The 21,445-nt window shown below is 40.6% G+C and overlaps 1 protein-coding gene across 1 annotated transcript in view; it reads left to right on the forward strand.

Moving 5' to 3' along the window:
• Nucleotides 1-7,059: 7,059 nt before the first annotated feature.
• The window catches only part of GPRC6A (G protein-coupled receptor class C group 6 member A), a 31,693-nt gene continuing 17,307 nt past the window's right edge, over nucleotides 7,060-21,445 (forward strand). Inside the window, exons 1-3 of the mRNA XM_063441790.1 lie at nucleotides 7,060-7,253; nucleotides 10,445-10,748; nucleotides 19,003-19,830. Of these exons, the coding sequence (XP_063297860.1) occupies nucleotides 7,060-7,253; nucleotides 10,445-10,748; nucleotides 19,003-19,830 (1,326 nt within the window). The remainder of the gene's footprint in view (nucleotides 7,254-10,444; nucleotides 10,749-19,002; nucleotides 19,831-21,445) is intronic.

Genomic DNA, 21,445 nt, shown 5'->3' on the forward strand with positions numbered 1-21,445 from the left:
GGTATTTAAATCAGGTCTTTTTTGCAGCTATCTAGTATATGCTCCCAGCTCGTGTGTGATCTATCAGCTGCATCTGTGGGTGGTCTGCCACAACTACACCGCGGTCTTTTTTGAAGATCTCGACCGCGGTGTAGATCAGCGTTTTTTGACGGATCCCCTTTGGAGTGTGTCGAAGGCTTGCTGCACAGAACTCCCACTCTCCTTCATCATTTTTTTGTGGTTCTTTCTTCAAGTACCGATTTCCATTCACATATACCTCGGTGGGGGGCCCATTTTTATAAATATATATAATTTTTTTGTTGTTTCTTTTTTACATATATTGTGTTACTTTTTAGGCAGCTTCTTTGATGTTTTACTTCACACTATGTACCTATAATATAGAGTTCATTGGTGTATCATTTATAACAGTGGGTTCATGTATTTATTGTGATTTTTATTTTTTTATTTATTTAGTGTTTATTTTGATTTATTTTATTAGATTTATTGTATATGAGTTTTATCTCAATAAATACACCATATATGTTATCCAAAGTATCTACTTCTGAGCGCACATACTCTTTTATTCTTTGAGCTATCACTCAAGTCCAGACGCTTGTGAATGTATGTAGCCGCCAACTTTTAGTATTTGTTATTCATTACACCTTGTATTTATCTTTCTATTCCTTTATGGATGTTGAAACACAGATGGTGCTGCATGAGAATTTATATTTGTACTAAAATCATGTTATTTGTATCACTGTATTGCATGTTTTACACAAAGTTATGTGCACTTTAAATGTATTACCACCAATTACTCGCTTTCTAATGATTTTGTTTTGGTTTTGTTCTTACCGAATATATTACTTTATAAAAAGAAACTAATCCGAAAATAATTTTACATAGTTTGACTCTTCAAAATTCACAAATGTGGGGGGCAGGGCCTGACCGCTGAGCCGAGAAGATGCTTTCCTCAGCAGCTCCTGCAGCGATTAACAAACAAAGCTGATTTTCGCTGCTCACATGGCGACCCATCGAGACAAACAGGCCACCAGACGTGAGGTGACACTGAGAAGAACAAAATGACACCACCCAAGTGACATTACAAGCATTACTCACTAGACAAGTGTCAGAGGCCTACACGCGTGGTAGCTGCAAATCTGAACAAAGGCCCTTTTCCCTGTCCCCCCCACTGGACCGGTGGAGGACATCCCGGTCTACCCCCACATAGCAAGCACTTACCTTAAAAATGGCCCAGGGAGAAACTCTGATGGACGGGACCCACGAGACCGTGCAAAGATGGCCAACAGCACCCTGGTCCACAAAGAGCGACTGACACCCAGCGATTGGACAGCAGCCTTGCAGGCAAAATTCAACGCTATATGTAGGCGATTCTGGGAGTGTCTGGAGAGCAAGCGACAGCCTCCTGCATTAACACCAATTAGTAACCAGCCTAAAGCACCAACTGCACGACTGCCGGCCAGAATATCATCCAGCAAAGGGCAACACATGTAGGTGCTGCTGGAAAGGCCCCAACTGAGCAAAGCAACAACCACACCAGTCTTGAATGCTGGCCCACCCAGGAACAAAGCCGCATAGGGCTCAACCCCAAATGTCCACCCACACTTGCCGAAAAGTCCAAGACACAGGCGGAAGCGGTGGAATGCAACCCTGCACATACCCCCATCGGGGAAGGCCTCGGCCACAAGATGGCACAGAGTCCTGGGAAAAATGGCACAGGCCCTTGGTAGATCCCAAGGCGGGAGGGGCGACTGCGACGCCGGCGCTGCAAAGAACACGCATGGGCACAGGGTGCTTGAGTTCAGCAAGGAAGCATAACAGACGACCATCCTGGGCTTACAGCCAAGGCCTCCAGATTGGGCATTGGCTAGACATGTGTGGACTGACCTATCAAGCTACTTACATTCTTTGCCCACATACATACCGTGAGAACTATACATTTGATCATCTGTTAGTTTGCTTGCTAGCTAACTTCTCATTTAACGTAATACTCTCTGCTTAACTCCTGAATCCACTATCAATCTACGTTCATTAGGCTAACACAATCTTGAATGTTTAGATAAAATACCTGTTCAGAAGTTTGAAGCAACAATTAAGCATGTTAACGATCATCACATAGTGATATATATTTCCGTACTAGCTTGTTTCATATTACTTACACAGGCCATGATAGACCGTGCCTAAACAACTCTTGTACACAAAATCTTGATTACGCATTACAGCCTCTGACACAAATGCTTTGACCCAAAACCACACTACTGTCTACTTTTCTTACTTTTAAAAATGTGCACAGTTACTCACGCCATGCAATTGTTTTTATTTGTCTATTGAATCTGGGGTGATAGCTGTTGTGCAGTGGCGTACATACCAGGGTCGCAGGGGTCGCGGCTGCGACCGGGCCCGGCCCACCAGGGGGCCCGGCCGCCCCTGCGACCCGGTATGTAGCCACTGGACCAGCCTCTTCTCCTGGGGGGCCCTAGAGCCGGCCACCTCCGGGCCCCCCCGAGGCTGGCCCTGCTGCCACCCGGCTGGCCGGTCCTGCGGGCGCGCGAGGGAGCACTCTCCCCTGAGTGCTTCCTCTTCAGCTCCCTCGCGCACCGCGTAGGGATGCCGGCGCCGGAAGATGACGTCATCTTCTGGCGCCGGTATCAGTACGTGGCGCGCGAGGGAGCTGAAGAGGAAGCACTCAGGGGAGAGTGCTCCCTCGCGCGCCCGCCAGCCTGACTGCCCGCCGGGTGACCGGACCCCCAGGAGCCCAGCAGCACCACTGGACCCCAGGGAATCCCCTCAGCACTCCAAAAGGTAAGGAGGCTGGGGGGATTAAATACAAAAAAACGTTAGTGTGTGTTAGTGTGTGAGTGTTAGTGTGTCTGTGTGTGTGTGTGTAAGTGTTAGTGTGAGTGTTAGTGTGTGTTAGTGTGAGTGTGAGTGTTAGTGTTAGTGTGTGTGTGAGTGTTAGTGTGTGTTAGTGTTAGTGTTTGTGTCTGCTAGTGAGTGTCAGTGAGTGTGTTACTGTGTGTGTCTGTTACTGTGTGTGTTTGTGTGTGTGTTAGAGTGTGTGTGTCTGCTAGTGTCAGTGAGTGAGTGTGTGTCTGCTAGTGAGTGTCAGTGATTGTGTTACTGTGTGTGTCTGTTACTGAGTGTGTTTGTGTGTGTGTTAGTGAGTCTGTTTGATGTCTGTTAGTGAGTGTGTGTTTGTCAGTGAGAGTGTATGTTTTGTAAGTGAGTGTGTATGTATGTCTGTCGCTGAGTGTGTCTCTGTCAGTAAATGTGTGTGTCTGTTAGCTAGTGTGTATGCGTCTGTTCGTGAGAGTGTGTGTGTGTCTTCAGCACTTACCTTTCTCCAGCGCTGGACTCCCTTGGCGCAGGGGAACCCTCCGCCTCTCAGCTCCGAATGCGCATGCGCGGCAAGAGCCGCGCACGCATTCAAACCGCCCATAGGAAAGCATTACTCAATGCTTTTCTATGGACGTTCAGTGTCTTAGAATCGCGGAAGCGCCTCTAGCGGCTGTCAGTGAGACAGCCACTAGAGGCTGGATTAACCCTCAGTGAAACATAGCAGTTTCTCTGAAACTGCTATGTTTTCAGCTGCAGGGTTAAAACCAGAGGGACCTGACACCCAGACCACTTCATTGAGCTGATGTGATCTGGGTGTCTGTAGTGGTCCTTTAAGTGTGTGCATCTGTATGCACTGGCGTACATACCGCGGTCGCAGGGTTCGCAGCCCTGCAACCCCTGCGACCAGGTGCCCGCCGCAATGTGTTGCGGCCCCGGTCCGCCAGAGTAAGCGCGGGGGGTTGGGGGGGGCCCACGGATCAATTTTCGCACCGGGGCCCCATGGGTCATGTGTACGCCACTGCTGTTGTGGCATTGCTAGCTAAAATGCACAAAAAAATAAAGAATTTAAATATATATATTATATATTATATATATAATCACAAATGGGCATTCTCTGCTTAATTTACTATTTGGCATACAGCTTATAAAATAAGCAATGTTTAGAAACAAACTATGCTTTTTAAGTATGATTCAAGGGCTGTCGACTGAGTGCTACATATTACTTACAGTGTTTTTAACCAGAGTGAATCCTAAATTGGCACAATACCAGGAATATACATTGTGGAAGTGGCAAAGATAAGTATTTTTCTAAGCAGTGCTGGCATTTAACACCGTATCCTATGTGCATCCTACTAAAGATATGATCGCTCTCCCTTCAAGTCAGTGGTATCCATTCTTGCACGCACACTGTCTTGGCATCATACTTGACTCTGGCCTCACCTTTGAGCCTCACACCAGTATGTTGCCAAATCCTGTAGATTCCAACTTAAAAACATAGCCTGCATCTGCCCCTTTCTTACCAAAGATGCTACCAAGAATCTTGTCCATGCTCTAGTAATTTCCCGCATGGACTATTGTAACCCTCTCCTGAATGGTCTTCCCAAAAGCCTTATTGCCCCACTACAGTCTGTAATGAATGCTGCCGCCAGACTGATTTCCCTCTCTAATCGGTACGTTCACACCTCACTCCTCTGTCAGTCCTTACATTGGCTTTCTGTATCCTATATGAGTCAATTCAAAGTGCTAACCCATACATATAAAGCACTGAACAATTCTAGCCCCTCTTATATCTCTTCACAGAGCCATAGGTATAGCTTAATTATAGCTTAAGCTCATTTGAGTAGGGTCCTCTTCAACCTATTGTTCCTGTAAGTTTTCTTATAGTTAAATCTCCCCTCTCATAATACTGTAAAGCGCTCCAAAATCTGTTGGCGCTATATAAACGGCAATAATAATAATAATAATCCTCGTATTCATTTTCATCACCAGCTTCCATAAATTATCTATTTAGAAAGACACTTAGAGACCCTTAAAGCACTTGAGCTTGCTGATGTGCTTTATGTGTGAAAAGTATGTCCTCTTTTTTTCTTTTTACAAAAAATGCAGTTTTCAATAGAAATGGTCAGTTTTATAAATTAATCTTGTTTCACCCCCTGTATGTCAATCAGACAACCAGTCCTGGTACTTCTTGGTTGCTTATCTGAGTGGAGCTAGAATCAAGGGGCGGCAAATGTTCAGAGCACCTGCTTTGCAAAACTTCTCATTGAACTGCATTAGAAAGAAAGTGATTGGACAACCACAGAAAGTTTGGGCGGGGTTAGAAGGGGAGGGCTTGCAAAGGCTGCAGACAAGAGATTGTCAGCTTTTGGTAGCTGTTTGCGTAGTTTTATTGGGAGTATATCTACTGAACAGTAATTGGATTATTATTTTATTTTATGTGTACCTTTAAGGTTCTTAGAGAGATACATCACACCCCTTCCTTTCTGTCCTTCTCCTTCCTTCTTCTCTCTCCTTTACTTTTCCATTCTATCATCTTCTTCCTTGTCGTGTTTATGTTGAGTTTGACTTCTGTGATGTTGAGGACTGTGACATGGTGGCTCTAAAATAATGGTTAGTCTGAGTAGGGTTTATTATTATTAGCTGATATCTATGAGCAGTTGAGGTAGACAAATATATATCTTTAGGTGTCATGCCACAGGACAATTACTGGTAAGGTTCTCTGACAAGGATTCATTATGTATGTAGCTAGGGTTGTTCTTTACCTGGTTGCATCTGCACCTCTGCTTAGTATCTGGTGGGTTTTACCAAGCATCAACAATTTGAAAAAAAGTAAATGCTGCCAGACAGCTTAACATTGGTGTACATTGGAAGTATTTATTAATATGTCTAGGAAATACACAATTAACTTTTTAGATCATTCTTGGCATGTAAATAGTCAAAAACATTGACAGTTTATATATTTCTTAGACGATCTACAAAACCAGTTATTTCTAGCGATGAGCATAAACTGCTTGTTATGACTGACTTGTGACAGCAACAAACCCTAAACCCACTAATCAAACTGTAATAAAAATTGCAATGTAAACAAATCATAAATCCATTGAATGACCTTTAAAATTCCGCTCAAGGAAATCCACAAAAACATAAATGATTAGTAAATTACATATAGTATTTATTAGAAGTATTTTTTTTTTTTATCTAGCTATTTAACTGTGCTCATTTATGTATTGAGACAAAAGGCAACATGCATTACTTTATCCTCTTATGCCATCCTGAAAATCGAAATGGAGAGCTAAACTTTAATTGTGCATTCTGTGAAACAGAGCTTAACCCCTTAAGGACACATGACATTTGGGCACTCCAATGCCCAAATTAAAAACAAAATAAAAATTAATTAAATTATATGCGTTATGTGTCATACCATGTCTACCAAGACATCAGTATTGACAAACAGAAAATAGAACACTAAAATACTGGAGTCCTGGTAGATGTGGTATAAAACATAAAGCATATAATTTTATTTCCATTTTCTGTTTGTATTTTCTTTTCAAAATCCTTGTTCATGGAAAGATTAAAAATGTCGTTCCTTTAAAGAAGCTAAAGTTTTGTTAGTGATATATTCTCTTTATTGTCTTGTCTATTTAAAATCACATAGATCAAGGATGCTTCTTAAAATATGTATTAGTGTAGTGACTCACTCATAGATAACCTTATCAACTATAGTGTTTATTTAATAAAAATAATGGATCTGTTGTCAATAGCGATGCATGCTATGGGATTTACAAGATATGTCATTTTATTGCACTAGATTTACTTTGGAGCTAATAAGTACTTTCATTGGTAATAAGTACAAGAAAGACTGTAAACGAAATCAATGTTAGATAACAGGCAAAATTATCGTGTTCAATTTAGTGCATTTGACACTGCATACAAGCAATGGAACAGCTGCCAACTATTCAATAGCAATTTTAATATTTTGTACAGTGTACTGTTATTTGTAAATAAAGCTATTCAATGTGGTGTTATCTTAATCTAAAATCCTTATCAGAGTGTTTTAGAGCTATGACAGGAATACAGAAGCAGCTGTCCCCATACAAAGAGTATTAACTTAAGCAAGGTGTATCCGGCTTTTGCTGCTTGCTTGCAGGTGACTTACTAAGTGCACTAAGCTAGACAGTTGTATACTTTGCTGTGTATCCAGAGAAAAGAGCATGCTACATAGACATGGCACTGTGCGGACTACTAATCATCATTGGGATATTTCGTAATGGGATATTCTGCTGCAAGACCCCAAATGATTTTGTTGGAGCTAGATCTCGAGGGGACATTATGATTGGTGGCTTGTTAGCCGTACATGGTAGAATGATGACTTCACATAAAGGATATCCAAGAATACCTGTTATAGAGAGTTGTGCAGGGTAAGTATCATTTTCTGACATGGGTGGCGTTGTAGAATAGATATGTGGATTTTTTAACGTAAATACTCATTTTTGCTGGTTTCAATAATTTTTAATATTTGCAACCAGACGAAGATTTCACATTTAGAATATTTACTTTTCAGATTGGTTAACAGTTATATTAAGACTGATTTTGTTTTAGCATTAAAAATAAATAGATAACGATGAAATTATTGCAAGGTAAATGATTTCCAGTTTGACAAGTTAATCACTCCTTTTTAAAGAACAAATTATATTAAAGGTATTCATTGTATACATAGATTTGCAAAAAAACATTTGGATTAAGATCCTTTTCTGACTTTGTATCTTGGTATTATAACATTTATGCTGTGAAATAGTGCATGGTATCTCTGCTGACCTCAAATGTAATTAACTTGGATTAATGGAATTCAATTACGAATATGTAAATATTATTTGAATATACATGCTATATAACTATTAAATATTTCATGCTGAGTAACATTTAGACTATCATGTGTCATAAATAGAAAACTATATTTAGATTGATTTCTCCTTCAAAATAAATTTTAAAAAATATTTTTAAATCAGATTTGTTTTTAATTTAAAAATAATCATGGGTTTTATTCAAATATTTGTTACAACCCAGTAGTAAAAAAGTTTTTCAAAAATCAAATCAATTTGACTAATAATGATTAGATACCACTGATCCTGATTATTTCTAAATAAATAAAATATAAATAAGGTGCAGCCCATGTCTTTTAACCCCTTAAGGGCTAAGGCAGTTGTACAAGTTGTGATCAAAACGTAAACGTATATTTTATATATATATATATATATATATATATGTTAAATTAGTATCATTCTAAGTGTATTTTAAAATGTGTGTGTGTATATATATATATATATATATATATATTAATATTAACATACACTTAGAGACATAGTGTACGTGTATGTATGTTTGTATGTATGTATATATATAATCCAATGCTTGCACTCCTATTAAGAGATAATCTGCCTGGTGCTGGTCAGCAATAAATATAAAATAAGTAGTGTAAAGATAGCACTCCAAGGACTTCAGAAATATGGTGAAAAAACTTAGCTTTATTCAGGCATCAGCCTAGGTGGATCAACGTTTCAGTTCACTAATGGAACTTTCGTCAGGATCATATATATAATTTACTTTTACACTGTTTTAAAATTTTATTGAACTTTGTTCCAGGCATCAGGGGGATTGCCTGTAATTCCAGACAGGCCCCCTGCAGGCACTGCTGTGGACGGCTATTCTGTCCATGTGATAGCGACCTCATAGTGATCACATGGCCCGGGAGGGCCAATCAGCAGCAGGGGGACTCCCTGGGATGCCAGGCAAGCCCCCCCCATCACGACCGTCGATGGGGGATCGCCGGTGAGCCAGTACAGTGCCTTGCAAAAGTATTCACCCCCTTTACTTTTTACCTAGTTTGTTACATAAAAGCCTTGAGTTCAATGTTTTATTAATTTGAATTTTATTTGATGGATCAGAACACAATAGTCCAGGTTGGTGAAGTGAAATGAGAAAAATATATACATAAACTATATTTTAGAAATAGAAAACAGAAAATTAGCATGTGCGTATGTATTCACCCCCTTTGTCATGAAGCCCATATAAAGCTCTGGTGCAACCAATTATCTTCAGAAGTCACATAATTAGTGAAAGGATGTCCACCTGTGTGCGATCTAAGTGTCACATAATCTGTCATTACATATACACACCTTTTTTGAAAGGCCCCAGAGGCTGCAACACCTAAGCAAGAGGCACCACTAACCAAAAACTGCCATGAAGACCAAGGAACTCTCCAAACAAGTAAAGGACAATGTTGTTGAGAAGTACAAGTCAGCGTTAGGTTATAAAAAAATATCCAAAACTTTGATGATCCCCAAGAGAACCATCAAATCTATCATAACCAAATGGAAAGAACATGGCACAACAGCAAACTTGCCAAGAGACGGCCGCCCACCAAAACTCACGGACCGGGCAAGGAGGGCATTAAACAGAGAGGCGGCACAGAGACCTAAGGTAACCCTGGAGTAGCTGCAGAGTTCCACAGCAGAGACTCGAGTATCTGTACATAGGTCGACAATAAGCCGTACGCTCCATAGAGTTGGGCTTTATGGCAGAGTGGCCAGAAGAAAGCCATTACTTTCAGCAAAAAACTAAATGGCGCGAAAAGGCATGTGGGAGACTCTCAAAATGTATGGAGGAAGGTGCTCTGCCCTGATGAGACTAAAATTGATAACACTATGTCTGTCTCAAACCCAACACATCACATCACCCAAGGAACACCATCCCGCAGCCGGGACTGGGGAATTGGTCAGAGTTGAGGGAAAGATGGATAGTGCTAAATACAGGGATATTCTTGAGCAAAACCTGTACCACTCTTTGCTTGATTTGAGGCTAGGACGGGGGTTCACCTTCCAACAGGACAATGACCCCAAACACACTGCTAAAGCAACACCTGAGTGGTTTAAGGGGAAACATGTAAATGTGTTGGAATGGCCTAGTCAAAGCCTAGACCTCAATCCAATAGAAATCTGTGTTCAGACTTAAAGATTGCTGTTCACAAGCACAAACCATCCAACTTGAAGGAGCTGGAGCAGTTTTGCAAGGAGGAATGGACAAAAATCCCAGTGGTAAGATGTAGCAAGCTCATAGAGACTTATCCAAAGCGACTTGGAGCTGTGATTGCCGCAAAAGGTGGCTCTACAAAGTATTGACTTTAGGAGGGTGAATAGTAATGCAGATGTACTTTTTATGTTATTTTGTCCTATTGTTTGCTTCACAATAAAAAAAAAAATCTTCAAAGTTGTGGGCATGTTCTGTAAATTAAATGATGCAAATCCTCAAACAATCCATGTTAATTCCAGGTTGTGAGGCAACAAAACACGAAAAGTGCCAAGGGGGGTGAATACTTTTGCAAGGCACTGTAAGTGCATAGGATGTCAGGGACGTACTATGCCGCCCACCGCATTTAGGACCCGATTCCCAAGGGCGGCATAGTACGCCCGCTGTCCTTAAGGGGTTAAGGCATCATTTTCCTGCTTGGATTATTACTGTTTACTAAAAATATGATCTCAATAACAGTGTAATTCTGCTTTGCATGTTTGACATTTGAACGATCATTTACTATTTTGCTTTTTTATTGTTTTAGGTTTGAAATACAAGGCTTGCTGCAAATGTTGGCTATGATTCATGCTATTGAGACAATAAACAATTCCTCACTCATACCAGGAATAAAACTTGGGTATGAAATTTATGACACTTGCTCTGAAACTAGACTGGGTGTATTGGCAACAATGAGATTTCTTACAACATTTAATTCAACGGAAGACACTTTAAAATTTCAATGTAACTACACGGACAATACACCGAAAATTAAGGCCGTCATTGGAGCCAGTTATTCAGAAGTTTCTATAACTATTGCAAAAATGCTAAACACACAACTTATTCCACAGGTGGGTGTTCAATAAAGTAATAGTTTATTTTTATGTTGGGAAATGTATACTGTCATTTTCTTAAATGCATTTAAACTGTAGTACAGTGGTGCTCAAACGTTTGCATACCCTTGGCGAACTGTTAATGGATGTACCATTTTCAAAGAAAACATGAGTGAGCAGGCAAAACAAATTTATTTTATTTATTATGGGATTCATATTCTACTGTATGTTATAACAGAATGGCACATTCAGAAAAGAAAATATGGTAAAGAAAAAAATGAAATGACTCCTGTTCAAAAGTCTGCATACTCTTAGTTCTTAATACTGTGTATTTTCCTCTTTAGCATGAGAGCATGCAGTCTTTAGTAATAATTGTCTAAGAGACCCCTTATTCTTGCAGGCGGTATAGCTGCCCACTGGTCTTGGCAAAATGCCTCCAGGTCATGCAAAGTCTTTGGTCGTCTTGCATAAACCGCACGTTTGAAATCTCACCAGAGTGGCTCAGTGATATTTATTTATTTATAAAATATTTCACCAGGATGGATACATTGAGGTTTCTCTCGTTTTCAAGTATGTCCTGGGTCTTTGTCCACAAAGCATTGCATTGTTACAATAGGATACAATATTGCAAAAATACAATATACAAACTATGTATAAATAAACACACACATAAATTTAGTTCAGAAGTTTCTATAACTATTGCAAAAATGCTAAACACACAACTTATTCCACATGTGGGTGTTCAATAAAGTAAAAATAATATATATTTTTATGTTGGGAAATGTATACTGTCATTTTCTTAAATACATATGACTCCATTTGTTATATTACAAAAGCTAAATAAAAGTTAAGCAATGTAACAATGGTTTGCCACCTTACAGAGAAGCAACACTTTGATTCAAGGGAAGCTCCGTTTATCATTATGGCACCTTTAACCCCTTAAGGACACATGACATGTGTGACATGTCATGATTCCCTTTTATTCCAGAAGTTTGGTCCTTAAGGGGTTAAGGTTCCTGGCACTCACCTGAGGGAACTCTATGAATGTCACCCTGTTTTATAGTAGGAAGCCATGTCCAAACATATTCTATGTGCTTTAGGTAAGGTACCTGTCTATTGCACAGTAGACTTCATTTGTTGCAGCAAAAATAATTATGTATGCTACTTAATTGTCATGTCTATACTTTCTGTCTCTGTATACACCATGAGGTCAGAACAGGAAATAGTTATCTCATCAATAGTTGGACTTATGACTCCATATTATATAGAATGTATGACATGGATGACAAATAAGTCCATAGTTAGGAACCATAAACATGACACCTGTCAATTCATTTCACATACCATGAGTGGCATTAATGACAATTATTTAAGTAACATCCAACATCCACACACCCACCTATATATATATATATATATATATATATATATATATATATATATATATATATATATATATATATATATATATATATATATATTTATATTTATATATATCCAAACAAGGAGTAGTGGGAGCACCCAAAAGGACTTATTTTCTATATTTTCTTTTATTGTTGTATCACATTTGTGCAAAAGATATCGATTAACGTTTCGACCCCTATATATTGTATGCTGGGGATGCACCTGGGCAAGACTTCCACTACCTACCACATTAGAGGGTGAGTGCCAAGTTAATCTTGTTTATATATATATATATATATATATATGTGTGTGTGTGTGTGTGTGTGTGTGTGTCAGGGTACCTGAGGTCTCTACCTCTAAAAGAGGTAGAGACTTAGTAGTTTATCCCTCCAAACGAGCTGTTTCCTTCGTTCCTCGCGGTTCATCCAGTCACTTAAACACCGACCGCGAGGAATCCACGTCCTTTTCTAGCGGGACGCTCAATACGTGACGTCATGACGCTATCACGAGCGACCTGCCACTCAAGTGTCCGATATCCAATCGGTACTTGTCAGAGGCGTGTCTACCATCCGGAGCCAGGGTATTTAAGCTTACTTCTCCCTTCAGCTCATTGCCCTGTCGTGGTTCTAGCTTGTCTAGTCACTCAGTGCTCTGGTATTCTAGTTTGCTCTATTGGTTTTGACTCGGCTTGTTGTACTACCCTGCTTATCTCTGTTATCCCTTGACCCGGCTTGTCTCTCGCTTATCTGTCTTCTCGTTCCCTCGACCTCGGCTTGCCTCTGACTATTCTCTATTACTCTCGGTACGTTAGTCCGGCCATTCTAAGGCCCGGTATACGTACCTTTCCACTCTTTGTACTCTGCGTGTTGGATCCCTGTCCCGATCCTGACATTACGACAGGGCCAATGGATCCTGCAGGTACAAACAGTCAGCTTGGTTCTTCTGATCCCAGGTTTGACGCCATGGAGCATAGGATGGATCAGATGGCCCTAGCACTACAGGCACTTTTGTCTCGTGCTAGTAACCCACCTGAGGAGACACGTACTCCTTCTATTTCTCCTGCAGTCTCAGGTCTAGAGGTAGCCACTGTAGGTGCTTCTTCCCGTATTACCCCACCAGTACGTTATGGCGGGTCACCGGAGAAGTGCCGTGGCTTTCTGAACCAGATTAGCATCCATTTCGAATTACAACCCCGCTCTTATCCTACAGATAGAGCGAAGGTTGGATTTGTTATTACTTTACTCATTGAGAAAGCTCTGAGATGGGCCAATCCTTTATGGGAGAATGATAATCCACTAGTCTATAATTATAATGCCTTTGTAGCTGCGTTTAGAAGAACTTTTGACCCTCCTGGTAGAAAGGTCAATGCAGCTAGATTACTGTTGCGCCTTAGACAGGACGATCGAACACTTGTGGATTATGCACTAGAGTTCAGGTCCTTGGCGGCAGAAGTTAAGTGGAACGAACAGGCTTATATAGATGTGTTTCTGAATGGGTTATCAGATGTAATTCTTGACGAGGTCGCTACTAGAGAACTCCCTGAGAATTTGGAGGATTTAATTTCTTTTATATCTCGTATTGATGAACGCCTAAGAGAGAGGCAGAACACTCGAGATAGGACCCGTAGACCCTCCTTTAAACTAGCGCCTACCTTTCAAAATTCTGAGTTCGAGGACTTACGTATTTCTGAACCTATGCAGATAGGCAGTACTCATCTCACAGAGAGGGAGAGACAGTACAGGAGAAGGGAGGGTTTATGTATGTATTGTGGAGTCAGAGGTCATTTACGCCTAAATTGTCCTAATCGTTCGGGAAACGCTCGCACCTAAGTTTCTCTAGAGGACAGGCCTTGGGTGTTTCTACTTTGTCCTCTATTCACAACTACAAAGAGTTCAGGCTTCTGTTACCCGTTTCTTTAAAGTGGGAAAAGGGAGTAGTAAAGACTATGGCACTAATCGATTCTGGAGCTGCTGAGAGCTTTATAGATCAGGGTTTTGCTGCCAAGCATGCTATTCCATCCCAGTTAAAAGAGACACCACTGGCTGTTGAGGCCATCGATGGTAGACCGTTACTTGAGCCTGTTATTTTCCGTGAGACCATACCGATTAACTTAACTGCTGGCATCCTACATAGAGAGGACATATCCTTACTGCTCATTTCTTCTCCGTCTATTCCCATAGTCCTGGGGTACTCCTGGTTGAGGAGACATAACCCTATTATTAATTGGGAGTCAGGGGAGATAGTTTCATGGGGACAGAATTGTCAAGAGAAATGCTTGCGGAAGGTCTCACCTCTCTGCTTAACCAACACCTCGGCTAACTCTGACAATCCTACAGAGACACAAGTTCCGTCTCAGTATCTAGATTTAAAGGCAGTATTTGACAAAAAGAAAGCCGATACCTTACCCCCACACAGGTCCTTTGATTGCAAAATTAACCTACTCCCTGGTACCATGCCGCCCAGAGGTCATGTATACCCGTTATCTACGAAAGAGAACTCAGTTCTAGAGGAGTATATTCACGAAAATTTAGACAAGGGATTCATTAGGAGGTCCTCCTCCCCTGCCGGGGCTGGATTTTTTTTTGTTAAAAAGAAGGATGGTTCTTTAAGACCTTGTATTGATTACCGAGGCCTAAATAAGATAACCATTAAAAATGCCTACCCGATTCCCTTGATCACCGAACTCTTCGATCGTTTGAAGGGCTCTACAATTTTCACCAAGTTAGATCTCAGAGGGGCATATAACTTGGTGAGAATCCAGCAGGGACATGAGTGGATGACGGCATTCAATACTCGATATGGCCACTATGAATATACAGTTATGCCTTTTGGGTTATGCAATGCACCAGCTGTATTCCAGGATCTGATAAATGAGGTTCTTAGGGAATTTCAGCAAGATTGCGTCATTGTATACCTAGATGATATACTCATACATTCTAGTGAGATTGAGACTCATCACAAGCAAGTCAGGAGGGTTTTGCACAAGCTTCTCCAGCATGGCTTGTACTGCAAGTTGGAGAAATGTAGCTTTGATCAAACCCAGGTAACCTTTCTCGGCTATGTGATCTCTGGGGAGGGATTTAAGATGGATCCGGATAAGCTTCAGTCCATTCTAGAGTGGCCTTTGCCCAAGGGTCTTAAAGCCGTACAGAGATTTATTGGTTTTTCTAATTATTATAGGCGCTTTATTAAGGGTTATTCTTCAATTATCGCACCTATCACTAATATGACCAAACAGGGGGCTGATACTAAGAATTGGACTACTGAAGCTCTTCTTGCGTTCAAAACTCTTAAGGAGCTTTTCGCTTCCGCTCCAATTTTGGTTCACCCCGACACTTCCCTGCCTTTTCTACTTGAGGTAGACGCATCAGAGACTGGTTTAGGGGCTGTCCTATCTCAAAGGTTGGGTGTTGATAAACCATTACATCCATGTGGATTTTTCTCTAAAAAATTGTCTGGTACAGAGAGCAGATATGACATTGGTGACAGAGAATTACTAGCGGTTATCAAGGCTTTGAAAGAGTGGAGACATTTGTTGGAGGGTACATTACATCCTGTTACCATTCTAACGGACCACAAAAATTTGTCTTATATCAGAGAGGCCAAGCGTTTGTCCTCCAGGCAGGCTCGTTGGTCGTTATTTCTTACCCATTTCAATTACGTTCTGACTTACAGACCTGGGTCTAAAAATTCTAAAGCCGATGCGCTATCTCGCCAATATGAGCCTTCTGCTTCAGTTGAACCACTTTTGTCCTCCATTGTACCCAAATGCAATATTATTGCTAATACCAGTCTCAAAATCCATTCTCCGCTACTTGACCAGATCTTGAAGTCACAACATCTGGCACCCGGAAACACTCCTGAGGGAAGAAACTTTGTCCCTCCTGAACTCCAACTGGAGCTCTTACAATGTTTTCACGAAAGTAAAGTAGCTGGCCATCCTGGTATTCGCAAGACATACTCTCTGATATCCAAGGATTTCTGGTGGCCTTCACTACGAAAAGATATTGAGGAGTTCGTCGCAGCTTGTGAGACTTGTGCCAAGACTAAACAACCTCATACATCTCCTTGTGGCCTGTTACACCCCTTGGACATTCCTGAGAAACCTTGGTCCTGTTTGTCCATAGACTTTATCGTAGATTTGCCTGCTTCCAAGAGACAGACTGTTATTCTCACGGTGGTGGATAGATTTACTAAGATGGCCCATTTCGTGCCATTACCTAAACTTCCGACCTCTCCTGAATTGGCAGAGATTTTTGCGAGAGAAGTTTTTCGCCTACATGGGATTCCTTCGGAGATTGTTTCTGATAGAGGTTCTCAATTTGTCTCACGTTTCTGGAGATCCTTTTGTTCTCAAATGGGAATCAAATTGAACTTCTCCTCTGCCTATCACCCTCAGTCTAACGGAACTGCTGAACGTACCAATCAAAAGATCGAGCAGTATCTACGTTGCTTTGTTTCCGAACACCAGGACGATTGGGTCGGTTTGATCCCTTGGGCGGAGTTCGCACACAATAACCTTGTTTGTGATTCAACTCGCTCTAGCCCTTTCTTCATGAACTATGGCTTTCATCCTTCAATTTTTCCTTCGGTTTCCTCTTCTCAGGGGATACCGTCGGTTGATGATCATGTCGCCAACCTGAGGAAATTATGGGATCAGACTCGGCAAATTCTGTTACATAACTCCTCGTTGTTCAAGAAACACGCTGACAAGCATAGAAGAGCGGCTCCTGTCTTTGTTCCTGGGGATAGGGTGTGGTTGAGTACTAAGAATATTCGCCTAAAGGTTCCATCTATGAAATTTGCTCCTCGCTACATAGGTCCTTACAGGGTTCTCACTCGTATCAACCCGGTTGCGTATCGCCTTGCTCTTCCACCTGCCTTACGCATTCCTAACTCTTTTCATGTCTCCTTGTTGAAACCTCTTATTTGTAACAAATTCTCCTCTAAGGTTTCCTCACCTCGTCCTGTTCAGGTGGAGGGTCGGGAGGAGTACGAGGTCAGCTCCATCATTGATTCCAGAATTTCAAGGGGAAAATTGCAATATCTGGTCAACTGGAGGGGATATGGTCCTGAGGAGAGGAGTTGGGTACCTCAGGAGGACGTTCATGCTTCTCGCCTTCGCAGAGCATTTCACCTCCGCTTCCCATCTCGTCCCGGTTCCTTCCGCCCGGTGGGCGTATCTGAGAGGGGGGGTACTGTCAGGGTACCTGAGGTCTCTACCTCTAAAAGAGGTAGAGACTTAGTAGTTTATCCCTCCAAACGAGCTGTTTCCTTCGTTCCTCGCGGTTCATCCAGTCACTTAAACACCGACCGCGAGGAATCCACGTCCTTTTCTAGCGGGACGCTCAATACGTGACGTCATGACGCTATCACGAGCGACCTGCCACTCAAGTGTCCGATATCCAATCGGTACTTGTCAGAGGCGTGTCTACCATCCGGAGCCAGGGTATTTAAGCTTACTTCTCCCTTCAGCTCATTGCCCTGTCGTGGTTCTAGCTTGTCTAGTCACTCAGTGCTCTGGTATTCTAGTTTGCTCTATTGGTTTTGACTCGGCTTGTTGTACTACCCTGCTTATCTCTGTTATCCCTTGACCCGGCTTGTCTCTCGCTTATCTGTCTTCTCGTTCCCTCGACCTCGGCTTGCCTCTGACTATTCTCTATTACTCTCGGTACGTTAGTCCGGCCATTCTAAGGCCCGGTATACGTACCTTTCCACTCTTTGTACTCTGCGTGTTGGATCCCTGTCCCGATCCTGACAGTGTGTCTGTGTGTGTGTGTGTGTATATATCTATTATAGTAGTACATTGTATATATATTTTTGCTTAGAATAAAAAGTTAAAGTGCCAAAGGACAAACTAGCTCTTCCCTAAACTCAATGACTTTAGTTGTACTTGTATACAGTAGGGTGCCATCTTATGATCGTATGCCTTTGCAATGCTTGCAAGGTGATCGATTGAGATCTTTGCATGTTTTCTTCTCTATAAAAAATAGTTTTTTCCTCTACATTATTTAATTATATATGGCAGCGATGGCCTTGTATTCAACCACAATAATTTAGGTTTGTAATCCAGGTTCTATTCGAGAAATGTAAAATCTTAAATGAAACAAACAAACGGCACATCCCTTCAGTTGCAGTTCAGCTAGACATTTTATAGAATATTTTACTGAGTATTTGGGGATATTTCACATATCTGGGTATATGTCATTGCATCTTAATCTCTCAAGTAGCCCAATTAAAACTTTGATTGGTCAGTTGGAAGGACCTTGTAACTTTTGGGGTTGTAAATCAAGATTGACTTGGACATGTTTCCATTTTGTTGATTGCGACCTAAATTTTTAAATTCACTTTGAATTCCGGACAATTCTCATTTTAGTAAATAACCCTGGCAGTGGGTTATAAACAAAATTGTCAAGACTCATAAGAAAGGCAAATTTGCAGCAATTGTTTTATATTATTCATTATATATTATGGAATGGAAAGAATGGGTCACCCAAATGTATTATACTATTTAAAAAAAACAAAACTGTTTTGACACAAACTACACTACATTCTGGTGTCAGTGGGTGAATATTGGTAATTGAGGTGCGATTAACGCTGTGCTCAATTGTGGTCAAATAAAAAATATCACAGACACTGTCACATGCTTTTCTGTGTTTACATGGCAACAGTTAAGAATGATTCAGAATTTCGAATTTTCACACGTTTAAACAAATGAAAATGTGATAGGATTTTCATTTAATGTATACAATTATATATATATATATATATTTCTTTTTTACTTTATTTTTTATATCAGAGTTACACAGACTTATCAGGTGAAACTATTTGCATTAAAATATAATAACATTAACTATAATCTTCCTAGATCAGCCATTCTTCATCCGCTGAAGTTCTAAGTGACAAATTTCGCTTTCCTGCATTCCTGAGGACGATACCAAATGATGCCCATCAGACCAGAGCAATGGCTAAACTCATTGATAAATCTGGCTGGAACTGGATTGGAATGATAGTCATGGATGATGAATATGGCCGCTCAGCTTTAGAGAGCTTTGGAACACAGACTATGACCATCAATGTATGCATTGCGTTTAAAGAAGTTATACCTGCACATTTATCTGATAGTACAATACAATCTAAGATAGACGAAACAGTCAAAACAATACAACAAGAAACCAGGGTAAATGTTATTGTTGCCTTTTTGAAACCTTCACTTTTAATCAGACTGTTTAAAAAAGTATTAGAAGTGGGAATGCAAAAAACCTGGATTGCGAGCGACAGCTGGTCTTCAGCTGTTGGAATTAGTTCTATTCCAAACATCCACCGAATTGGCCAAGTGATTGGGTTTATATTTAAAAGTGGAGACACTTCATCATTTAACAAGTATCTCAGAGATCTAGACCACAAACAGTTTGAGGAGAATCGACTTTTGGACCAATATGCTGCACTGCTTTCTGATTGCCCCAAAATAAAATTGAATGAATTATATAACTGCATTACCAATTATTCAAAGGAGCAAGTATATAACATAAAGAGGAACAAAATCAAAACTTTGAGGGAGGATTTTCTTACTGCGATGGTGCGGCCAGGGGTGGTTTACAGTACTCAACTAGCAGTAACTGCCATTGCAAATGCAATTCGACACATATGTGTGGACCGAAACTGCGCAAATCCAACTGCTTTTGCTCCCTGGGAGGTAAACTGATTACATTAAATGCTATATTTTACCAAATGCCATATTTAAAATATATTAGTAGAAAATTAGATTTCACTTTACTGATTCAAAATCTTGGAATTTAAGGTTTATGGTGATGCATATTTCCATTTAGACTGTAAAGCATCATACACATTATTTGTTTGTAAATCTCTTTTCTATGCTATGCCTTGGGGTAACGGTACCAAGAAATATGTGGTTATTTTGAATACAAGATAGCTGAACATATATAAATGCATGCAGCTTGTGAGAGTTTGCAGAATTAAGCAACTGAGAGAAATGAAATGCATTATTGGTACATTATAAGGAGGCAACAGGAGAAAAATTGTGAGAGATGCCACCTGAAATTTTATATTTTGTCTCCTTTTCACTATTTTGTGTCTCATCCAAGATGGGGTAGGGAGATTAATATAAAATAGATTACATATGCTAAGCATCTTTCCCTTCCTTAGGACAGTAAACAAGCCTTGTATACAGAAGGGAAACAGCTCAAAGCAGCTGTAATAAAAGTATGCAAACATAATTTCTCTATCTGTGTTACTGAAATAAAAGTAGCAAGTTGCCAGAAACCCATTTGTGATTGACTCGGTTGCGGAACCATGATGGAACTCAGCCTCCACTGGACCTCCAGGGATCCTGCTCATACCTTACTGGACCACCAGCCACACACAAACAAAATTCAGCAACCACACACACACACAACACTCAACCAGCGTACACAGACAGTCAGCCACCATGCAACTCTTGCCACACGCAAACAGGAATCCGCCGCTAGACACTATCACACCGCTCACAGAATCAGAGCCCAAGGCTCTAGGGAGAGGTCCCAATCTGGCATCATGCCTAGTGCCCTGGGCAACCTTAACCTGGCTTTTAGGATAATGATCTTGATGAAGCTGACCAAGAAAAAATAATTTTAAGAAGCTCTGGAGAGTTTAATATGCATATTGTCTAGTGAAAAAAAAAATCTATACCTAGGAGACAAATGTTGGTGTAGGTTCCTGGTGCTATATTTATTCTATATAGCATCACCCTGAACTGGAAATGCAAACCTGCATTGGTGAATTTTATGGTGGAGTTGTAAGATAGGGATATGATAATAGGTATCTTTCTAATTAAAGATGAGCCATGCATCTGCAATGACTTAAAATTCGTAAGATTAAGTTACTTGTTAATTTTGAAAAGATAGGTGTCAAGTTCTAGTTCCCTTGGGGAAGAATAACAAGTAGGAATACAAGCCAGAGATCAATAAGTCTGCTTTTGAGGAGTGTGAATACATATTCAAGCAAGGCTGTCCTTTTGTTTTCATGATGTATTCTGGTTTTGGAAGATGACATCTAAATGCTATCTTATTTGTAAATGGAAAGGCCCCTGATTCTATATGGATTCTGCCCCGTTGTTAATGGCAATCTTGCTCATGTTTTATGACAGCCAAAATTGTCTAAAAAACCATACAAGGAATAAGACCCATTAGCTCTGGAACATCTTGCAAAATGGGATTTATCTCTTCTCAAGGGCTGAGACATTGAGTATTCTGGACATGGACTATAGGATCTTGAATCCCTGAAGGCATCAGACTATCTCTAAAGAATTGTCA

Source organism: Pelobates fuscus, chromosome 2 (assembly GCF_036172605.1).
Source record: "Pelobates fuscus isolate aPelFus1 chromosome 2, aPelFus1.pri, whole genome shotgun sequence".
In the NCBI taxonomy this organism is placed as follows: domain Eukaryota; kingdom Metazoa; phylum Chordata; class Amphibia; order Anura; family Pelobatidae; genus Pelobates; species Pelobates fuscus.